Source organism: Chrysemys picta, chromosome 1 (genome assembly GCF_011386835.1).
Source record: "Chrysemys picta bellii isolate R12L10 chromosome 1, ASM1138683v2, whole genome shotgun sequence".
Classification (NCBI taxonomy): domain Eukaryota; kingdom Metazoa; phylum Chordata; order Testudines; family Emydidae; genus Chrysemys; species Chrysemys picta.
Genome location: NC_088791.1, coordinates 161,592,051 through 161,609,396, shown reverse-complemented (window position 1 = coordinate 161,609,396; position 17,346 = coordinate 161,592,051). Strand labels below are relative to the sequence as shown.

The following is a 17,346-nucleotide window of genomic DNA, read 5'->3' as shown; positions in this document are numbered from 1 at the left end:
CCTAGCGCCTGCTGCCTGGTGGATGTAAAACCGTGACTGCGGTTCCCTCAGTTGAGGTTGTCAGAACCAGAAGGGCCTTGCCTGCAACATGTGCCTCTGGTGGCGCCTGTTCCTCAGCTGCTGGTGTCTTAAGGTCTGGGGAGTCCACAATGACAATTCTTTTATCCAGCAGCAAGTGTGGATAGCTCAGACTCTTAATATTTCTAATTGCTGGGTCTGCAGCCACATCCCAGCCCACTCTCAAGCTGGTGTTCCTGTCCTGGCAATCCCACTCAATTCCCCAGACCTCACTGGAGGACCTCGTCCGTTTAACAGAACATGGAACAATAATGACACTTGGGAAGCATTGGGAATAAATGTATCTAAATGGATAAGTGTGGTGGAGGGAAAAGGTCATTGGTGTTGGGTGTGTAATGGGACAGGGCTGGATCTGGGAAAAAGTCATTGCCTTCAGCATATTGTGGTCAATGGTGTATGGGATTATTCAAACAAAACTAAAGAGTGGTGGGCCGGGTATGGGGATATGAATTTTTTTCTCAACCTGGGATCAAACAGAAAAATCAAGCTCATGTTCCCCCTACAGTAACCTTAGTGAAAACAATACAATCTTTCAATACCATGCAAATAACACCACTCCTCGTAAGGAGAATTACCCTGTGCCCTTCGGAGGATATTACTCCTCCTTTGTAGGCACCTATGTGACAAATGGGTGCAACCGACCCTTCCCAGCCTTAATAGGCCATCATTGGGTTTGTGGAACCAAAGCTTATACTGTGTTACCAGGTAACTGGTCAGGTATCTGTTATCCCGCCCGACTCTTCCCACAATTCCGAGTGCTAGGGTCCTTCCCACGAGAACGCCTCCGTAATTTCAGGCGAAGAAGAAGGGACTTATCAGATGCCCAATGGTATGTAAATAACATAAGCCCCTTGACCTGGGAAGAGGCCATTGGCGGTTCCCTTATCCCACTTGGGGGAGTAATACACCATGCAAAAAGGCTCCTAAGGTTACAAACAGTAGTTGAAATAATGGCAAAAGAAACCGGAGAGAGTTTAAAGACCCTGGCCAAAGAAACAGGGGTGCTCCGACAGATGGCCCTCCAAAACCGTCAGGCATTGGACATAGTGCTGGCGGCCAAAGGAGGGACCTGTGCTCTCATTGGAAAGAATGTTGTGTGTTTATACCTGACGACACCAATGAGGTAATAGATCGTGCTAGTCACTTAGAACAAATTGCATATCTTCCCCATGAAGAGCCAAGTTCTTTATGGAAGTGGCTAAGTAACCTATTCAATTTCTCTGGCACAGGAAACTGGTTGTTTCAGGGAGCCCTGACTATCCTGTTTGGAATCCCAATGATTTTTGTATGTTTTCAGTTAATCTCCTGTTGTATCCAGAATTGTGTAAGGTATGCCACCCAGGTGACTACCCCAAAACAGAGTGCTAATATGATGATGTTAAATATCACTGATGAATGAAGAGATAAAGAACTATTAATATGTGGAACCCAGTAATTGTTGGTCTTTGCGTAAGCTTGACCAAAAGGAGGGATTGTGAAAGTGAAATGAATTATATTAAAGAAATAGAATGAATTAAAGAATGCTGTATGTACCTTTTAGTAGAAATGAGAAATGCTGCAAGCCAGGGGGGCAGGAAAGCAGACATTAACTGCTTAACTTGCCACTTAAGGGCAATTGGTGAAGCATTAGTCTTAGATCGATAAGAGTTAACAAGGAAGCAGGATATGCATATTATGCTCCATGCATATTTTACAATTTTGCTCTCTCTGTCCCTTTGTTTAGTTCGCACCCTTTTATCTGTATAAATAAGACTGTTTGAATCTTGCATGGAGGCTCACATTATCTGAATGTATTAGCAGAGCGCTGTGCTAATAAAACAGAGTGGTCTGACAAACTATGAGTCCTGAGTCTAACTTTGACATATAACATACCCATGTATGGTTGTAAAAGTGTATGTTTATCCATTATAATAAAACCGTGCATTAAATATGTAAATGATAGACAGCGCAGTTCTGTCTCCACATTTGAGAACTGCTGCTGCATGTGCCCCAGGGGCCTCAGGAACCAAATGAGCATAAGCACATGGTATCCCATGACAGCAAGGGTAGACAGTGGTCACACTAGCATGCAGTGCCTTGATGATGGAAGAGGACTTGGTAAAAGGCACACAGTCTTGTTGGCAACAAGCAGTTCGCTTGACAGCACAGCGGTAGATCATTTCAGTGGTAGGAACTACATGCACCGGAAACAGAAAAGGAGGGTGCTGCATACCCAGCTCCAAGAACTTAGAAGGGGGGGAAGAGTATTGCAGACTTCTGGTGCAGAGTAGCAGTAGTGCATGCTGCAGATCCACACCCAGCTTAATGGCACAGTGAAGCTGTACACACAGCATCATCCTTGGGATTCAGCAACACAGACTACTATTATAGTTTACAGATAAACACCTGACACTAAGGGCATGGATCTCTCCCATAGGCAATAACAGGCCTCCTGGCAGCTAAAAGAGTGTGTGCTCTATATGGTTGCATTGGCGGCAGGGTTTTGGGTGTACTATATATGCTGCCTTTGCAACAGGGTGTGGGTGTGCTATATATGTTGCCTTGGCAACAGGGATGAGTGGGTGTGTTGCAGCTGTACCCCTCTGGACTCTGCAGCAGAAAGAGAGTGTGCACACAGTTTTGTCTCATTGGCAGCATACTATACAACTGTACACAAATCTGATATTGTCCCAGAACTCCAGTCTGCAGCTCTCTGTGCCCAGGACAGAACATGTTTTAGACTGGAAATGGCATATAATTTTGGAGGGAATTGTCTTAAAAAATAGTCCGGAATGTGGTCACTTTTGGTGAAGAGACATCAAATAAACCACAATAATCAAAATAAAATAATATTATTAATAATAAAAATAATATCTAACTCTTCAATAACACATTTCATTAGTAGATCTCAAAGTGCTTTACAAAGAGGTTACTAGCATCATCCCCCTTTTACAGATGGGGAAACTGAGGCACAGGGTAGTGAAGTGACTTGCCCAAGGTCACCCAGCAGGCCACTGACAGAGCATTTGTTTTACTGACAACTGTGTATTATCCTAAAGAAGGTAGGATTGGTTATGATGTTGAGTGATGTTTGAAGATCGCGTTCTTTCTCTCCTGTTTTTTAATTGTTTTGTGGGAGGTGACATGGACAGAGTTAAGTCTTCTTGGATGAATTTAGCTCCACCATTCAATACTTCCTAATTTTTTTTGCAGGATGATTTTCCAGGCTAAGTTCCACTCCCTTTTTACAACCTTAAGTCCAATTTAATAAAGTTTACCACTTAAGGTATTTAATTAGTGGGCAGAGTAAAGTGAGGCCCTACTCTCAACTCTGTGGCATCTGTGTATATGCAGCACAATTACTTTTGAAAACTGCAGCCAATCAATTCCAGCATATCAGGGAATGTTCTAGGTATCAATGGGCAGAAGCTTATTGATTTTGGTAATAATCAGAATACAGGAAAAGCCCAATTTCCACTATCTGGCCTGCAGAGTACTGCAGGCAGAGAAAGTTCCCTGTTGCTCTCTGGTGCTGCCTATTCACTTATTAGAGGGCCACGCACTTCACTGCTTATGTGGGGTGAGCTGTACACCCAGTTGGGTCTCTTGCCCCTCCCATCCCACTGCAGGCAGCTCCCTTACCAACCAAGGCCCTTGCATCCTCTTTCCTGCACTCTTGCTGGGCCCCTGACAGTCATTGAGGCTAGCCTTCAACCAGGCCCCTCACCACCCGCTCTGACAAGTTCCTCCCCAGCCAGGCCTCCATTTGCACTTAAAAAGTTGGATAACACATAAACAGATCGGCCCGCATGAGCAACAAAGAGTGTGACCCTCTAGTTTTAAAACATTGTGAATTACTCCGTGACAGGAGTCCCTGCAGAGTTTGCAAGCTACAGGGGATGTCTTACAGGCTTTGCAGGGCTGAGGCGAGGTGGAGGTGGAGGAGAGGGCATTCAGAGAATGAAGGAATAGGATAAGGAGCAAGGATAACACACACCCCTGAAAGACAAAAGTTTTACCGACGAACAGCATCAGTGTCAACAGTGCTTTGTCTCCCGCCAACAAAGCTATTGCCTCTTGTTGGGGATGGGTTTTTTTTGTTGGCGGGAGAGAGCTCGGCTACAAAGAGCGGCTACACTGCGCACCTTTTAGTGGCACGGCTGTAGTGGCACAGCTGTGTCGCTAAAAGGTGCGTAGTGTATACATAGCCTTAGTAGACTATGCTTGCTTTGTTGGTACATGTTATGAGAATCCCAGTCTTCATTTTTTTAAGAAAAAGGAAGATTTTAGGTCTCACAGTATGTGGAGAAAAGCTAGAAAATGTGCCCCAAGTTCAGTTGAAGACCTCAAACACCAGATGCCAAATAAAAAGATCCCCAAGTGAATTTTTATTTGTGATTTTAAGCCATTCTCTTTGGAGGGGGCTGATTCATGAGTTTGTAACTCTTGGGGTTGGCAATACAGTGTATTGCAAGTTTGACAGTGTCTCCCCACAGGGTCCGGGAGCCCGGACAGAGACCAGGACCCTACAAAAGACATGAAACTGCGCAGGACTCACCCTGACACCCCCAAGAGACCCCTCGCACTGGGATCCCAACCCCTCCCCCCGCCCCCATCCGCGCCCTCGTGCTGGGATTCCAACCGCTCCCGCTAACGTCCGCGCTGGGATTCCTCCCTCTCCCCCCCGCCCCGGGTAACCGAAAGCGAAATCCGCTGGCCCCGCCCTGTTGGCTGCGGAAGCGCGTCAGCTCGGGCGGCTCCCTGGCTAGCGCGGTTTCCATCGCGGCGGACCGAGTAGCGCCTCGCGGACGCAACTATGTGGGCGCTGGGGACCTGGGTGCTGCTGGGCGCCGTGTGCTCGGGTGAGTCCCCGCGCGCCGCCATTTCACCCCCCCCCCCCGCACCCCACGGGCCTAGAGCCCCCGACTCGGCGCATCGGCCCCCGGGCGGGAATGGCGGGGCCTGGCGCTGTCACTGAGGGGCAGGACCGCTCCGCCAGCCCGTGGCGGCTCATCGCATCCGGGCGCCGCGTGGGGAGGGGGGCCGGGGCCCTGCACGCGGCTCTGCTGAAAGCGCCGGTCCCAGCAAAGGTCCCTGGGAGAGCCCGGGCCGCTCGGGGTGGGGGAGGGCGGATTGGTGCGCGCGCGTGGGGCGTGTGTGTCTGTGTGTCTTGGGAACCAAGCCGCGTGGGGCTGCTCCTCCCGAGCCCAGGGCTAGGCTCTGCCTTGGGCGCGATTTGAGCCACGTTCCCAAGGCTCGGTGGGTGTTTAGGCTCCTGCAGGGGGGGGTCTGGCTGAGCACCAGGGCCGGCTCCAGGCACCAGCCGAGCAAGCTCGTGCTTGGGGAGGCAGATTGTACGAGGCGGCATTCGGCCCAATCCTAGGGCGGCTCGGCCGCTTTTTTTTTGTTTTGTTTTGTTTTGTTCCGCTCTCGCCGCCCTGTAGGGGGCGGAGGAGGGGAGCGCCCTGCCGCAAGCCTGGCAGGGCAGCCCCGTCCTTCCCTCCCAGCCGACTGGGGCAAGGAGCCCTCCTGGCAGGTGGCTCAGCGGTTGGGGCCGCTGACAGCGCCCCACTGAAGCCCTGGCCGCCCCCTTCTCTCTCTCTCTTCCCCCACCCCCCCCCGCTAGCCTGGGCACCAGTGCAGAGAGTCCCCCTGCACTCTGGCTCCGGCCGCGCCGCAAGTGTGGTTTTTTGTTTTTGCTTGGGGCGGCAAAAAAGCCAGAGCCGCCCCTGCTGAGCACCCACAGGTTCTTTTGCAGGCAGTGGGAGTGGCAGGTGTTCAGTACCCCCAAAGAGCAGGCCACTGGCATTTAGGAACCCAGCTAATTTTTGCATTGATGTTTAACGTTCTGGGGTATGTTATAGCCCTTTGTATGTTGTTAGAAGTGTATATGCACAGAGACCTATACTACATAATTTGAAGTGTATATGCACAGAGGCCTCTACAACAAAATTATATAATTGTGTAAATAAATAAATTCTCTTGTCATATCAATCTATAAAAAGGGAAATAAGAACAACCTGGGGAATTACATACTAGTCAGCTTAACTTCTGTACCCGGAAAGATAATGGAGCAAATAATTAAGCAATCGATTTGCAAACACCTACAAGTTAATAAGGTGGTAAGTGGCAGTCAGTATGGATTTGTCAAAAACAAATCATGTCAAACCAACCTGATAGCTTTCTTTGACAGGGAATAAGCATTGTGGATGGGGGAAAGCAGTAGGCGTGGTATATCTTGACTTTAGTAAAGCTTTTGATACTGTTTCACCTGACCTTCTCATTAACAAACTAGGGAAATGCAACCTAGATGGAGCCACTATAAGGTGGGTGCAAAACTGGTTGGAAAACCATTCCCAGAGAGTAGTTATCAGTGGTTCACAGTCATGCCGGAAGGGCATAACCAGTGGGGTCCCACAGGGATCAGTTCTGGGTCTGGTTCTATTCAGTATCTTCATCAATGGTTTAGATAATGGAATAGAGAGCACACTTATAAAGTTTGCGGACAATACCAAGCTGGGTGGGGTTGCACGTGCTTTGGAGGATAGGATTAAAATTCAAAATGATCTGGACAAACTGGAGAAATAGTCTGAAGTAAATAGAATGAAATTCAGTAAGGACAAATGCAAAGTACTCCATATAGGAAGGAACAATCCGTTGCACACATACCAAATGGGAAATGACTGTCTAGGAAGGAATACTGCAGAAAGAGATCTGGGGGTCATAGTGGACCACAGGCTAAATATGAGTCAACCATGTAATGTTGTTGCCAAAAAAGAGAACGTTCTTCTGGGACGGATTAGCAGGAGAGTTGTAAACAAGACACAAGAAGTAATTCTTCCGCTCTACTCCGTGCTGACTAGGCCTCAATTGGAGTATTTTGTCCAGGTCTGGGCACCACATTTCAGCAAGGATGTGGACAAATTGGAGAGAGTCCAGAGAAGAGCGACAAAAACGATTAAAGATTTAGAAAACATGACTTATGAGGGAAGATTGAAAAAATTGGGCTTGTTTAGTCTGGACAAGAGAAGACTGAGGGGGGACACGATAACAGTTTTCAAGTACGTAAAAGGTTGTTACAAGGAGGAGGGAGAAAAATTGTTTTTCTTAACCTCTGAAGATAGGACAAGAAGCAATGGGCTTAAATTGCAGCAAGGGAGGTTTAGGTTGGACATTAGGAAAAACTTCCTAACTGTCAGGGTGGTTAAGCACTGGAATAAATTGTCTAGGGTGGTTGGAGATTTTTAAGAACATGTTAGACAAACACCTGTCAGGGATGGTCTAGATCAGGGGTCGGCAAGCTTTCAGAAGTGGTGTGCTAAGTCTTCATTTACTCACTCTAATTTAAGGTTTCGCATGCTAGTAATATATTTTACATTTACAGGGGCCGGCGGACGGAACCCCAGACTGGCAGCGGGCTGAGTGGGGCTGGCGGCGGGGACCCTGGCTGGCAGGGGCCGGCGGATGGAACCGCTGCCGGTCTGGGGTTCCATCTGCCAGCCCCTGCCAGTGGGGTCCTCGCTGCTGGCCCAGGGTTTTGTCCATCCAGGCCGGCAGCGGGCTGAGGGAGGCCAGCGGGCTGAGCGAGGCCAGCGGCCGGAACCCCAGGCCAGCAGCGCCACTGAAAATCAGCTCACGTGCTGCCTTTGGCATGCGTGCCATAAGTTGCCGACCCCTGGTCTAGGTTATACTTAGTCCTGCCATGAGTGCAGGGAACTGGACTAGATGACCTTTTGAGGTCCCTTCCTGTTCTATGATTCTATGTATATCTTCCTTGGATCATGAAAAGAAAGCTCAAAGCTGAAACCAGGAATCATCTATATGAAGTCAACAGACGGGCCCAGTTCAGTAACGTGCCTAAATCTAAGCATATGAGTAGTCCCTTTAGCTTAATAGGACTGTCTTGTGCTGGAATACCTTGCTGAATATGGGACAAAATGATAACTCTCAAGAGTTTTATGTTAGTAGTTTAATTTAAAGGAACGTTTAAGTTAATACAGTAGAACCTCAGAGTTACGAACTGACCAGTCAACCACACACCTCATTTGGAACCAGAAGTATGAGATCAGGTAGCAGCAGAGACCAATAAAAGAGCGAATACAGTACAGTACTGTGTTAAACATAAACTACTAAAAAAAAGTTTCTTTTTTTAAAGATTTGATAAAGTAAGGAAACTGTTTTTGTGTTTGTTTCATGTAGATTAAGATGGTTAAAAGCAGCATTTTTCTTGTGCATTGTAAAGTTTTAAAGCTGTATTAAGTCAATGTTCGGTTCTAAAGTTTTGAAAGAACAACCATAACATTTTGTTCAGAGTTATGAACGTTTCTGAGTAGCAGCCGTGTTAGTCTGTATCCTCAAAAAGAACAGGAGTACTTGTGGCACCTTAGAGACTAACACATTTATTTGAGCATAAGCTTTCGTGGGCTACAGCCCACTTCATTTGATGCATAGAATGGAACATATAGTAAGAAGAGATAGATATATAGAGAACATGAAAAGATGGAAGTTGCCCTACCAACTCTAAGAGGCTAATTAATTAAGATGGGCTGTTATCAGAAGGAGAAAAAAAACTTTTGTAGTGATAATCAAGATGGCCCATTTCGGACAATTGACAAGAAGGTGTGAGGATACTTAACATGGGGAAATAGATTCAGTTTGTGAAATGACCCAGCAAACAATCTCCTTTCCCAAGGTATTCATAACTCTGATGTTCTACTGTACTTTTTATTTTGAGTGGTTTAGATGATTTCGTGTTTTTCATGAGACTTGGTAAATAACCTACTTTCCTATACTGTAGTGTTAAAGTCAGAATGGAAAATATTTACATTCTTTGGTATGAGTTTAACTTTTCCAATATAATGTTTTTGCCAAACTCATCCCATAAGCTGTAACTTGTCCTTGTGCAGTGAACATTTTTTTTTAAATGTGAATCTTAAGCTGAAATATTAAAAATATTAGTTATAAGAGTCATTTATTTGTTCACTTTCTCTATCAGGGCATCAGTGTCATTTTTAATGGTGTGTATTTGCTTAATATAAACTTAATTTTCGTAAAATAAAGTTTATACAATCTGTGATAGTCTATAGGTTTATGTACAGTTCTACTGTGTTTTGGTTTTCTCAGGGTATAGTCAAGAAAGTTCAATGAGTAAGCTAATTGTTTGTTTTGTTTGACCAAAGCAATATGTGTGTGTCTTTTTCATTACAACTAATACGGTAGTATATATAAAATTTGTTTGTTTATACTTGTTATATTAATGGCCAATCCAGTGATTAGTGGCAGTGTGTTACAGTAATACAGTTCAAGGATCAGCTGCTTTTGGGAGAGGGGGGTGGAGGTGATCATTGGTCAAGGGCCAGTGCTTTGAAAAGCTTACTGGAACTGCAAATAACTGTACCAGTTGGAAAAAAAAGCTTTACTAGCTATGGTTGGTTGTCAGATACATGCGATGATTCTGCAGGCACTTACACATGTTAGTAATCTAAGTGAAGTCAGTGGAATTGGAACTACTCTTAACTCTTGGGGAAATTCTGTGCCACTGTGCAATGCTGAATTTCCTTTCCCCCCACAGAAATGGGCTGCAGTGCTGCTGGCTGCCACTAGGGGCCACTGGACCCGGCAGAGCCCAGCTCTCATGTAGAAGATACTGCTGGGGAGAGTGGGAGGGAGCTAGTGTTCTTGGCAGCTGCAATTTCCAGCACACCCTGAGGGGGAGAGACGGTGGCATTCAAGAAACTCCATGCAAGCCTAGGACCAAGCATCAGGCTGTTTCTCCCTCTGGATCCCTGGGCTGGGGGTGTCTGTCTGGGCTGGGGGGGGGCATGGTTGAGCTTTGGGGGGTAGCGGGGGCAAGTGTCGGGCTCTGGGGGGAGGGGATTCAAGTATCTGGACAAGGGGGAGGGCCGTGGCTGGGCTCAGAGGGGAGAGGGTGCGGGTATCTGGACCGGTGGGGCCTTGTGGCTGGGCTCGGGGGCAAGGGGGTGCGGGTATCTGGGCCAGTGGGGCTCTGCAGTTGGGCTCTGGAGGGGAGGGGTTGTGGGTATCTGGGCCAGGGAGCCTCCACCACTGGGCTCAGATAGGGGGTTGGGTGTCTTAGAGGTGGGGTTGGCTGCGGGGGGCAACATGGCTGGCTCGGGAGGTGGAGGGTTGTATGTGTCTGCCTCCGATTGGGCTCCGAGGGGAAAGGAGGCGGAGAAACAGGAACTGGATTGTCATAGGGGTTTCTTTATCTCTACTCCTGGGGGAATATATGTGTGTGTCTGTATTTTACAGACATACTTGCTGACAGGTATTTTAAAATAAATTATCAAAATAATTGAAACAGGTGTGATTATGTAGTATTATTTTGTCAAATAAAATTTGCAGAATTTTGCCGAATTTTTAAATATTGTGTGCAGAATTTGTATTTTTTGGCACAACATTTTTTATTTTTTGGTGCAGACTGCCCCCAATAGTAACTTGTGTACATGGTTAACTTTATGCATAAGTGTTCGCAGGATTTGGGGGTCTAGATATAGTATCTAGCACATTGAGGTCCTTGATCCAGTTTGAGGTTTCTGGACATTAAGGCAACTGGATATTGTGAATCTTAAAAAAACAAAACAAACAAAACTATAGTTCTTGAACTGTAGATAACTAATAAAAATACTGAACATAGACACTCATTCTGTAAAATCAGATTATTTTGATTATCATCTTGCTTCTCCTGGCACCCTATTTGACTTAAATTTCTGACATTATAGCAGCCAATATTCTTGAGAACCTAGGGCAGAAAAGGAATGTTTTATGCTATTTGAAAGCTTGCATCCCAAGCTTTTAGATCAGTGGTCCCCAAACTGGGTGCGGCCCCCTAGCGGGGCATGGCGGAATGTTCGGGGGGGCACAACGGGGCTGGGCATGCTCACATGGGGGGTGAGGAAGGAGCGCTGCCCAGCTCTGCTCTGGCCACGGCTCCGCTCACGGCCATGGCCCCTGGCTTGTGGCCATGGCCCCTGGCTTGTGGCCATGGTGCCCACTCCAGGCCCCACCCACAGCTGCAGGACTGCTGGCCCAGCCATGGCTCCACTCCTGGTGGCCTCAGCCCCTGGCCACGGCTCTGCTCCCAGCCCCAGATCTGCCCCCAGCTGTGGCCTCAACCCCTGGCCCGGCCTGGCTGCAGCTCCAACCTTGGCTCCAGGCCCTGACCATGGCCCCCGCCCCCAGCTGTGGCCCCCGCCCCCAGCTGTGGCCCCCGCCCCCAGCCGTGGCCCAGCTGCTATAGATAACCTTTAGATGGATATGTAGAGAGAATTTGGCCTTTTGTTTTTAAAAATTCTGATAAATTTTGGTTCATAGTGTAGCAAAATGCCACCTGAAATTTCTGAATTATCTGTCCTACTGACCATATACAGCTAAATAAATGAGAAGATATGCTCTTATTTGATCTACATATTTTTGGGTGTGCAACCCCTCTATGCAAAAGTAAGACATAATTTGCAAAATAAGTTCTAACCCTCAGGGGATTTGTCTCCACCTTCAGAGTACAGGAGGTACAATAACAAACATAATTTTTATATAAGCCATCACTCATTCCTTCCATGCTTCTCTAGGGAACATGGAAGCAGAAACAATAGTGGTGTTTGTTTCTCTCCTAAGCCCCCTTTCAGCTGCAAAGAAAAATTCTACAGAAAAAGAGCTTGTCTCTTACTGATTACTCCTGGGGGAATTCTGTGCCACTGCATGCACACGGAAAACATGTCCCTCCTGCAGATTTCTTTGCTTCCGTATAGAAAGTGACAGGGAAGCTACGTAGGGAGGGGCTGGGGATGCCCATGGGCATAGTTTGGGAGGGCATTGTCCCCCCAAACAGAGGTGGGGGGCACACGAGTCACCTGCCACTGCCCTCCCCCCCCCCCAAATTTCTGCAAGCGCAGAACTGCCCGGCTGAAGGAGGGTGCCACTCGAACACCACCTTCTGAGTCCTAGTGCTGGTCATGTTCTCCTTCTATTTTCTGTACAACAGTGAGTGCCTGCGGTGAGGTAGGGCAGGAAGGGTGATGGGGGGGGGGGGGGAATGGGGGAAGGCGGGTGGGGTGGGGGGAAGAGGCAGTGGGGAAGGAAGGGGGTAGGACAGGGCGGGGGAGGTGGGTGTGAGGGGATGGGGATAGAGGTAGGGGACAGTGGGGAGAGGAATGGGGAGGGGGCAAGGGGCATTAGGGAATGGGGATGGGGTGGGGAAGAGAAGGGGATAGAGGAAGCAGGAGCCCAGCATCTGGCGTCCCCTTGGCAGCAGTTGCAGCTGGGGCTCCCTTGTTAAGCAGGCCCATCGAACCCCCCCACCCCAACTGGCCCCACCTCCCCTGCACCTGGACAATCCTGATGAGCCCCCCAGACCTTCATGCCAATGAGCCCCAACCAGCTGCACCCGGATCCAACTGATGAGCCCTATCCCCCCCGACCCCCCCCCCACTGAGCCCCAACCACATTCACTTGGATCCCCCTGTAGAGTCTTATTGCACCTGGAGCGCCCCCTGCATCCAGATCTCCTACTGAGCCGTCTGCACCCAGCTTGCTCTACACCTGGATCCCCTCCACTAAGGCCCTCTGCACTTGGATACTGCTGGGTTGAGCCTGCCTGCCCACACCTGATGTGCCTGGCATAGTGGGGCAGGGCCCTGGAGTGTTTCTGGCTCAGACCCGGCCCTTGCACTGTGTCAGGGTCAGGTGAAGCCCCACCGCCAAGTTGCTGTCCCAGGGAAGGGGAGCTGCAGTGTGATCTCCCACCTCCATATGGCCCGTGCTCCCCACTGCCATGCTGGAGCCTCCACATTTATTTATTAACAAATAAAATTTGCTGAATTTTAAAATATTGTGCCAAAAAATTAAAAATTCTGCGCCCAGAATTCCCTCAACAGTAACTGATTTTACAGGCATGCGCATATATGCCTTAGGTCAAAGTCGAGCTTTAGTGGGGCTACTCATGTACCTAGTTAAACATGTGCTTTGCTGAAATTGGGCCTTAGTGCAGATGTTTTCTCTATGTGGCCTTAGACCCAGAAAATATCCCAGAAGAATTGTCTGGTTAGGTGCAGCACTGAAAATGTTGTATTAATATTTACTTATATATGTTAGGTACTTCTAAGACACCAGTTGTGGTGGTACCTAAACATCATGTAAGAATCAAGAAGCAGTAAATATATCTTTAAAAGGGCTGTAATCTCTTCTTGCCTCTTCCTCTCTCCAAGCATAGCCTTCTTGGGGAATATTTTTTTAAATCCATCCATCCTTCCTCTTTCTCAAAGTTTTTCTTCTTGTCTTCTTATCTTTTGTTTTCCCTCTTGTCCCTTATGAAGAACATTCATCTGTGCTTGTTTCAAGTGTGTGATCATGTCTGCCATCCATTTAAACATTTCAATATTTCAGTAGCTTTCTTGTTGCTCAGGTGTTGTGGAAGACTGTCTAATCAAACTCTTTTTTTTCTTTTTCTTCCAGGTTCTGCCCAGTTGCAGTTCAATGTAATCAAGTCTGTTGAACAAACCATTTGTAATAAAACAGTCATCATACCTTGCATAGTGACTAATCTAATACAGAACAATATTGGAACCATGTTTGTTAAATGGAAACTAGAAAAAAAACCATTTTTCATTTTTCGAGGATCCACAAGAACGATGGAGAGAAATGATAGTTTTTCATCTGCTGAGTTAGAATCTGAACAAAATTTAACGTCTGGCATTGCATCATTAAAAATCTCAAGAACGCAAGCAGTTCAAGGAAACTACAGTTGTGAAGTGACAGAATCGAGTAGGGAAGGAGAAACTGTAATTGAACTTATATACCATAGAGGTAAGTTGATGTCATGTGATTTTGCAAGCCTGCTATGAAATGAAACAGACCAGGCCTTAAGAGAAAGGACACAAAATAACAAATGTGAAAATGAACCATTAAAAATATCTAGAACATAAAGCCCAGTCTTTACTCACCTGAGCAGTCCTTGTGAGCATAGTTATATCAAAGTCCAGGGGAATATTTCTATGAGTAAGAGTTGGGCCTGCAGGCTGGCATTGTGTCTGTTAACTTTTAGGGATGCTGACACTTTTCCACCTGATTTAGCTTTTACAGACTATATGGTATTTGTGCCACACTCATTTTAGTTTATGTATATTCTGATCCACTCTCTAGATAATAGAAATACGGGGCTGGAAGGGAACTCGAGAGGTCATGTGGTCCACAGATTCCCCTTGAGCCCCTGAGCTGAGGCAGGACCAAATATATATCTAGACCAGTGGTTTTCAAACTTTTTTCTGGCAACCCACTTGAAGAAAATTGTTGATGCCCGTGACCCAATGGAGCTGGGGATGAGGGGTTTGGGGTGTGGGAGGGGCTCAGGGCTGGGCCAGAGGGTTGGGGTGCGGGGTAGGGCTGGGAATGAGGGGTTCAGGGTGAGGGAGGGGGCTCTGGAGTAGGTCAGTGGGTTGGGGTATGGGAGGGGGTCAGGGCTCTGGGGTGAGGTGCAGGCTCTGGGGTGGGGCTGGGGGTTTGGTATACAGGAGGGGGCTCCGGGTTTGGGGAGGTCTCAGGACTGGGGCAGAGGATTGGGGTGTCGGAGGGTGTCAGGGCTCTGGGGTAGGACCAGGGATGAAGGGTTTGGGGTGCAGGAAGGGGCTCCGGATTTGGGAGGGGGGCTCATAGCTGGGACAGGGGATTGGAGCACAGGGTTGGGGCACAGGCTTACCTCGGGTGGCTTCCAGTCAGCGGCGCAGTGGGAGTGCTAACGCAGGCTTACTGCCTGTCCTGGCACCGCGGACTGCGTCTGCATCTTGGAAGCCGCCAGCAGCACCTAGGCGGAGGTGCGCAAGTGGCTCCACGTGGCTCTTGCCTGCAGGCACTGGCCCCTCCAGCGCTCAGGGTGGGGGTAGTGCGCGGAGCCCCGTGGCCCCCCTGCCTAGGAGCTGGACCTGCTACTGGCCTCTTCTGGAATGCAGCGCAGTGTCAGAACAGGTAGGGATTAGCCTGCCTTAGCCGGATAGCACCGCCAATGGGACTTTTAACAACCTGGTCGGCAGTACTGACCAGAGCCCCCGCAAACCAGTGCCTTACATGCTGCGACCCAGTGCCTTACATTCCGCAACCCACAGTTTGAAAACCACTGCTCTAGATCAGTGGTCACCAACCAGTTGAACCTGGAGCCTCTGAGCATTGATCCCAGTCTCAGTCCCCCATCTCGTCCCGCCACCTCCTTCAGCATCGCAGCCTGCTAGGGGAGTACATCCCACCCGATCGCGCTCTCAGCCAAGGAGTTGGTTGTTTTCCAGGAGCAGACACACTAACAAAGCGAACGCTGCAGGGACAGGACAGCCCAGACGCCAGATGCGCCCGCTGAACTCACAGTACAGCTGAGATGCGTCCCTGCACAAACCACAGGCTGCAATGCTGCTGGGATAGCTGCAGCACTGATTTGGTGGATGCTTCTTAGCGAGCATTGTTGCCTTTTTCTTACCCTTGAAACGTGCTTAAAGGGACAGGGAGGTGTTGAGGGGGCTAGGCTTACTGCCTTGAATTGCTGCTAGGCTCCCTCCTCTGATCCTGAAAAGGAGTCAGCAGAAAACTGCCCATCACCCACTTCCTAACCTGGGCAGGAATGCAGCACTACTGCTTCTGCACAGAACAAGTTCCAGCAACGGCAGATGGGTGCTCCCTTGCCACACCCAGCCAGAAGACACTACATCTGGGGGGGACTCCCCTGCGGCTCCCCAGTCCCCACGGGCTCCCCAGCTGCTGTGGGCAGGGGTGTGAATCCCCCTCAGCTCCCCAGCCACATCCAGCAGGGAGGGAATCCCCAGTGGCTCAATAGTGGCTGGGGACGGGGAGTGAGAGGAAATCAATGTTGCCAGTCAAAGGAAGCCCCAGCTTGAGAACATCCCTGATTAAACAAGCAGCTCGAGACAGTTTAATCCACACACATGCAAGGTGCATACCAACCCCATCCCAAACAAAAGAGCAGCCTTAGCCTATCAGAGGCTGCAGGGGTTAACAACAACAGCCACCTTGGTAATTGCCACAGCATGAAATGAAATACTCCAGTCTCCTGACTGGGGCTTTGAAATACCATTAATGGAGTAGAGACTGTTTCCAGCGCAAAACCTGGTGCTACCAGCCAGGCAGGGGAACGAAATAATTGATTTGATTTCCTTCTCACTGCAAATTCAAAATGGTTTTTGACGTCAGGTCATTCATTGTCGTAACTGGAATAACAACAATTAATTTGGCTAATTTGGGATGATGAATGAGCTGTTGGGATTGACATTAATGCTGAATAAGGAAAAGGGAGAAGGAAGGGGCTGGGAAGAGGCTGCACTAACCTCAGACGGGAGGGACAGTGCCTCTGCTTTCCTGAAGAAAATCCAGTCCCTTCCTGGGGTGTTGAGCAAGGAGAGTATGTGACTGGGATGGTTAATATGTGGACAGCTGTGTGCATGTGTTTGTACCATGGTGAACTGTCTGTGGGACCGTCACAACCAGCGTGTCAGCGCTAGTGTGTCTGGGATACCTGTCAATGCTAATGGACTTGGGTTTGCACGCTGTGCACACATGGCAGGGTGCATGACTGGCCAGGAGAGGTGGGTGTGTAAGGAACAGAGGCCAGGTCTATAATAGGAGCACTTAGCTAGAAGCTAGAGCACTGCTATACTGCACGGCAGAGCGTTCTTAGCCAAACTAGCTTATCCCAGACAAACTGTGCTTTTATCAGTATCTTATCCAGCGCCTCCGAGCAAAATAAGCTATACTGGTAAACCCCATATTTGACTTCCTTCTGCTCCCAGCCCTGCTCCTATCCCTCTGCTCCACATGATCACCGCTTTCCTTCCATTGCCAGCAGACAAGTCACCTCACTTACTCTTCGTCATCTCCTTCCTCTTCCATAGGAGTCTGACTCCCCAACCCCTCACCCCCCACAATCCACCTTCCCGTCTCTGACCCTACTCCCTATCTAACCTCCCCCCAGTTCAAAGCTTCAGCAGAGCCGGTTTCCTTGTGAAGTTGATTTGGGCTTCTTTAAAATGTGGCGTGTGCTGGAGTTTCTCCTTCCTGCAGGCGGCAGACACAATGTCCCCTTGAACCTCCCCCTGCATGACAAACCAGGACAGCCTCCCTTCTCCTTTCATGGAGCCCCAGGAGAGAACGGCACAGAGACTCTAGTGATCACGAAGCGGTGTCATAGCTGTTCACATTTCTTTGGTTTTACACGTCACCAGCAGGGAGAAGGGCCATTGTAATGACCATGCAGAGCGAGTGAGGGGCTGGACAGCCAGG

The 17,346-nt window shown here is 48.6% G+C and overlaps 1 protein-coding gene across 4 annotated transcripts in view; it reads left to right on the top strand.

The window, feature by feature from the left end:
- Positions 1-4,540: 4,540 nt before the first annotated feature.
- The window catches only part of CD47 (CD47 molecule), a 49,195-nt gene continuing 36,389 nt past the window's right edge, over positions 4,541-17,346 (top strand). Inside the window, exons 1-2 of one of the 4 annotated variants that reach the window (XM_065588268.1) lie at positions 4,541-4,919; positions 13,528-13,878. In XM_065588268.1, the coding sequence (XP_065444340.1) occupies positions 4,874-4,919; positions 13,528-13,878 (397 nt within the window). In that variant the 5' untranslated portion in view covers positions 4,541-4,873. The remainder of the gene's footprint in view (positions 4,920-13,527; positions 13,879-17,346) is intronic. The other 3 variants (XM_065588264.1, XM_065588252.1, XM_065588258.1) reach the window with 3 other exon arrangements.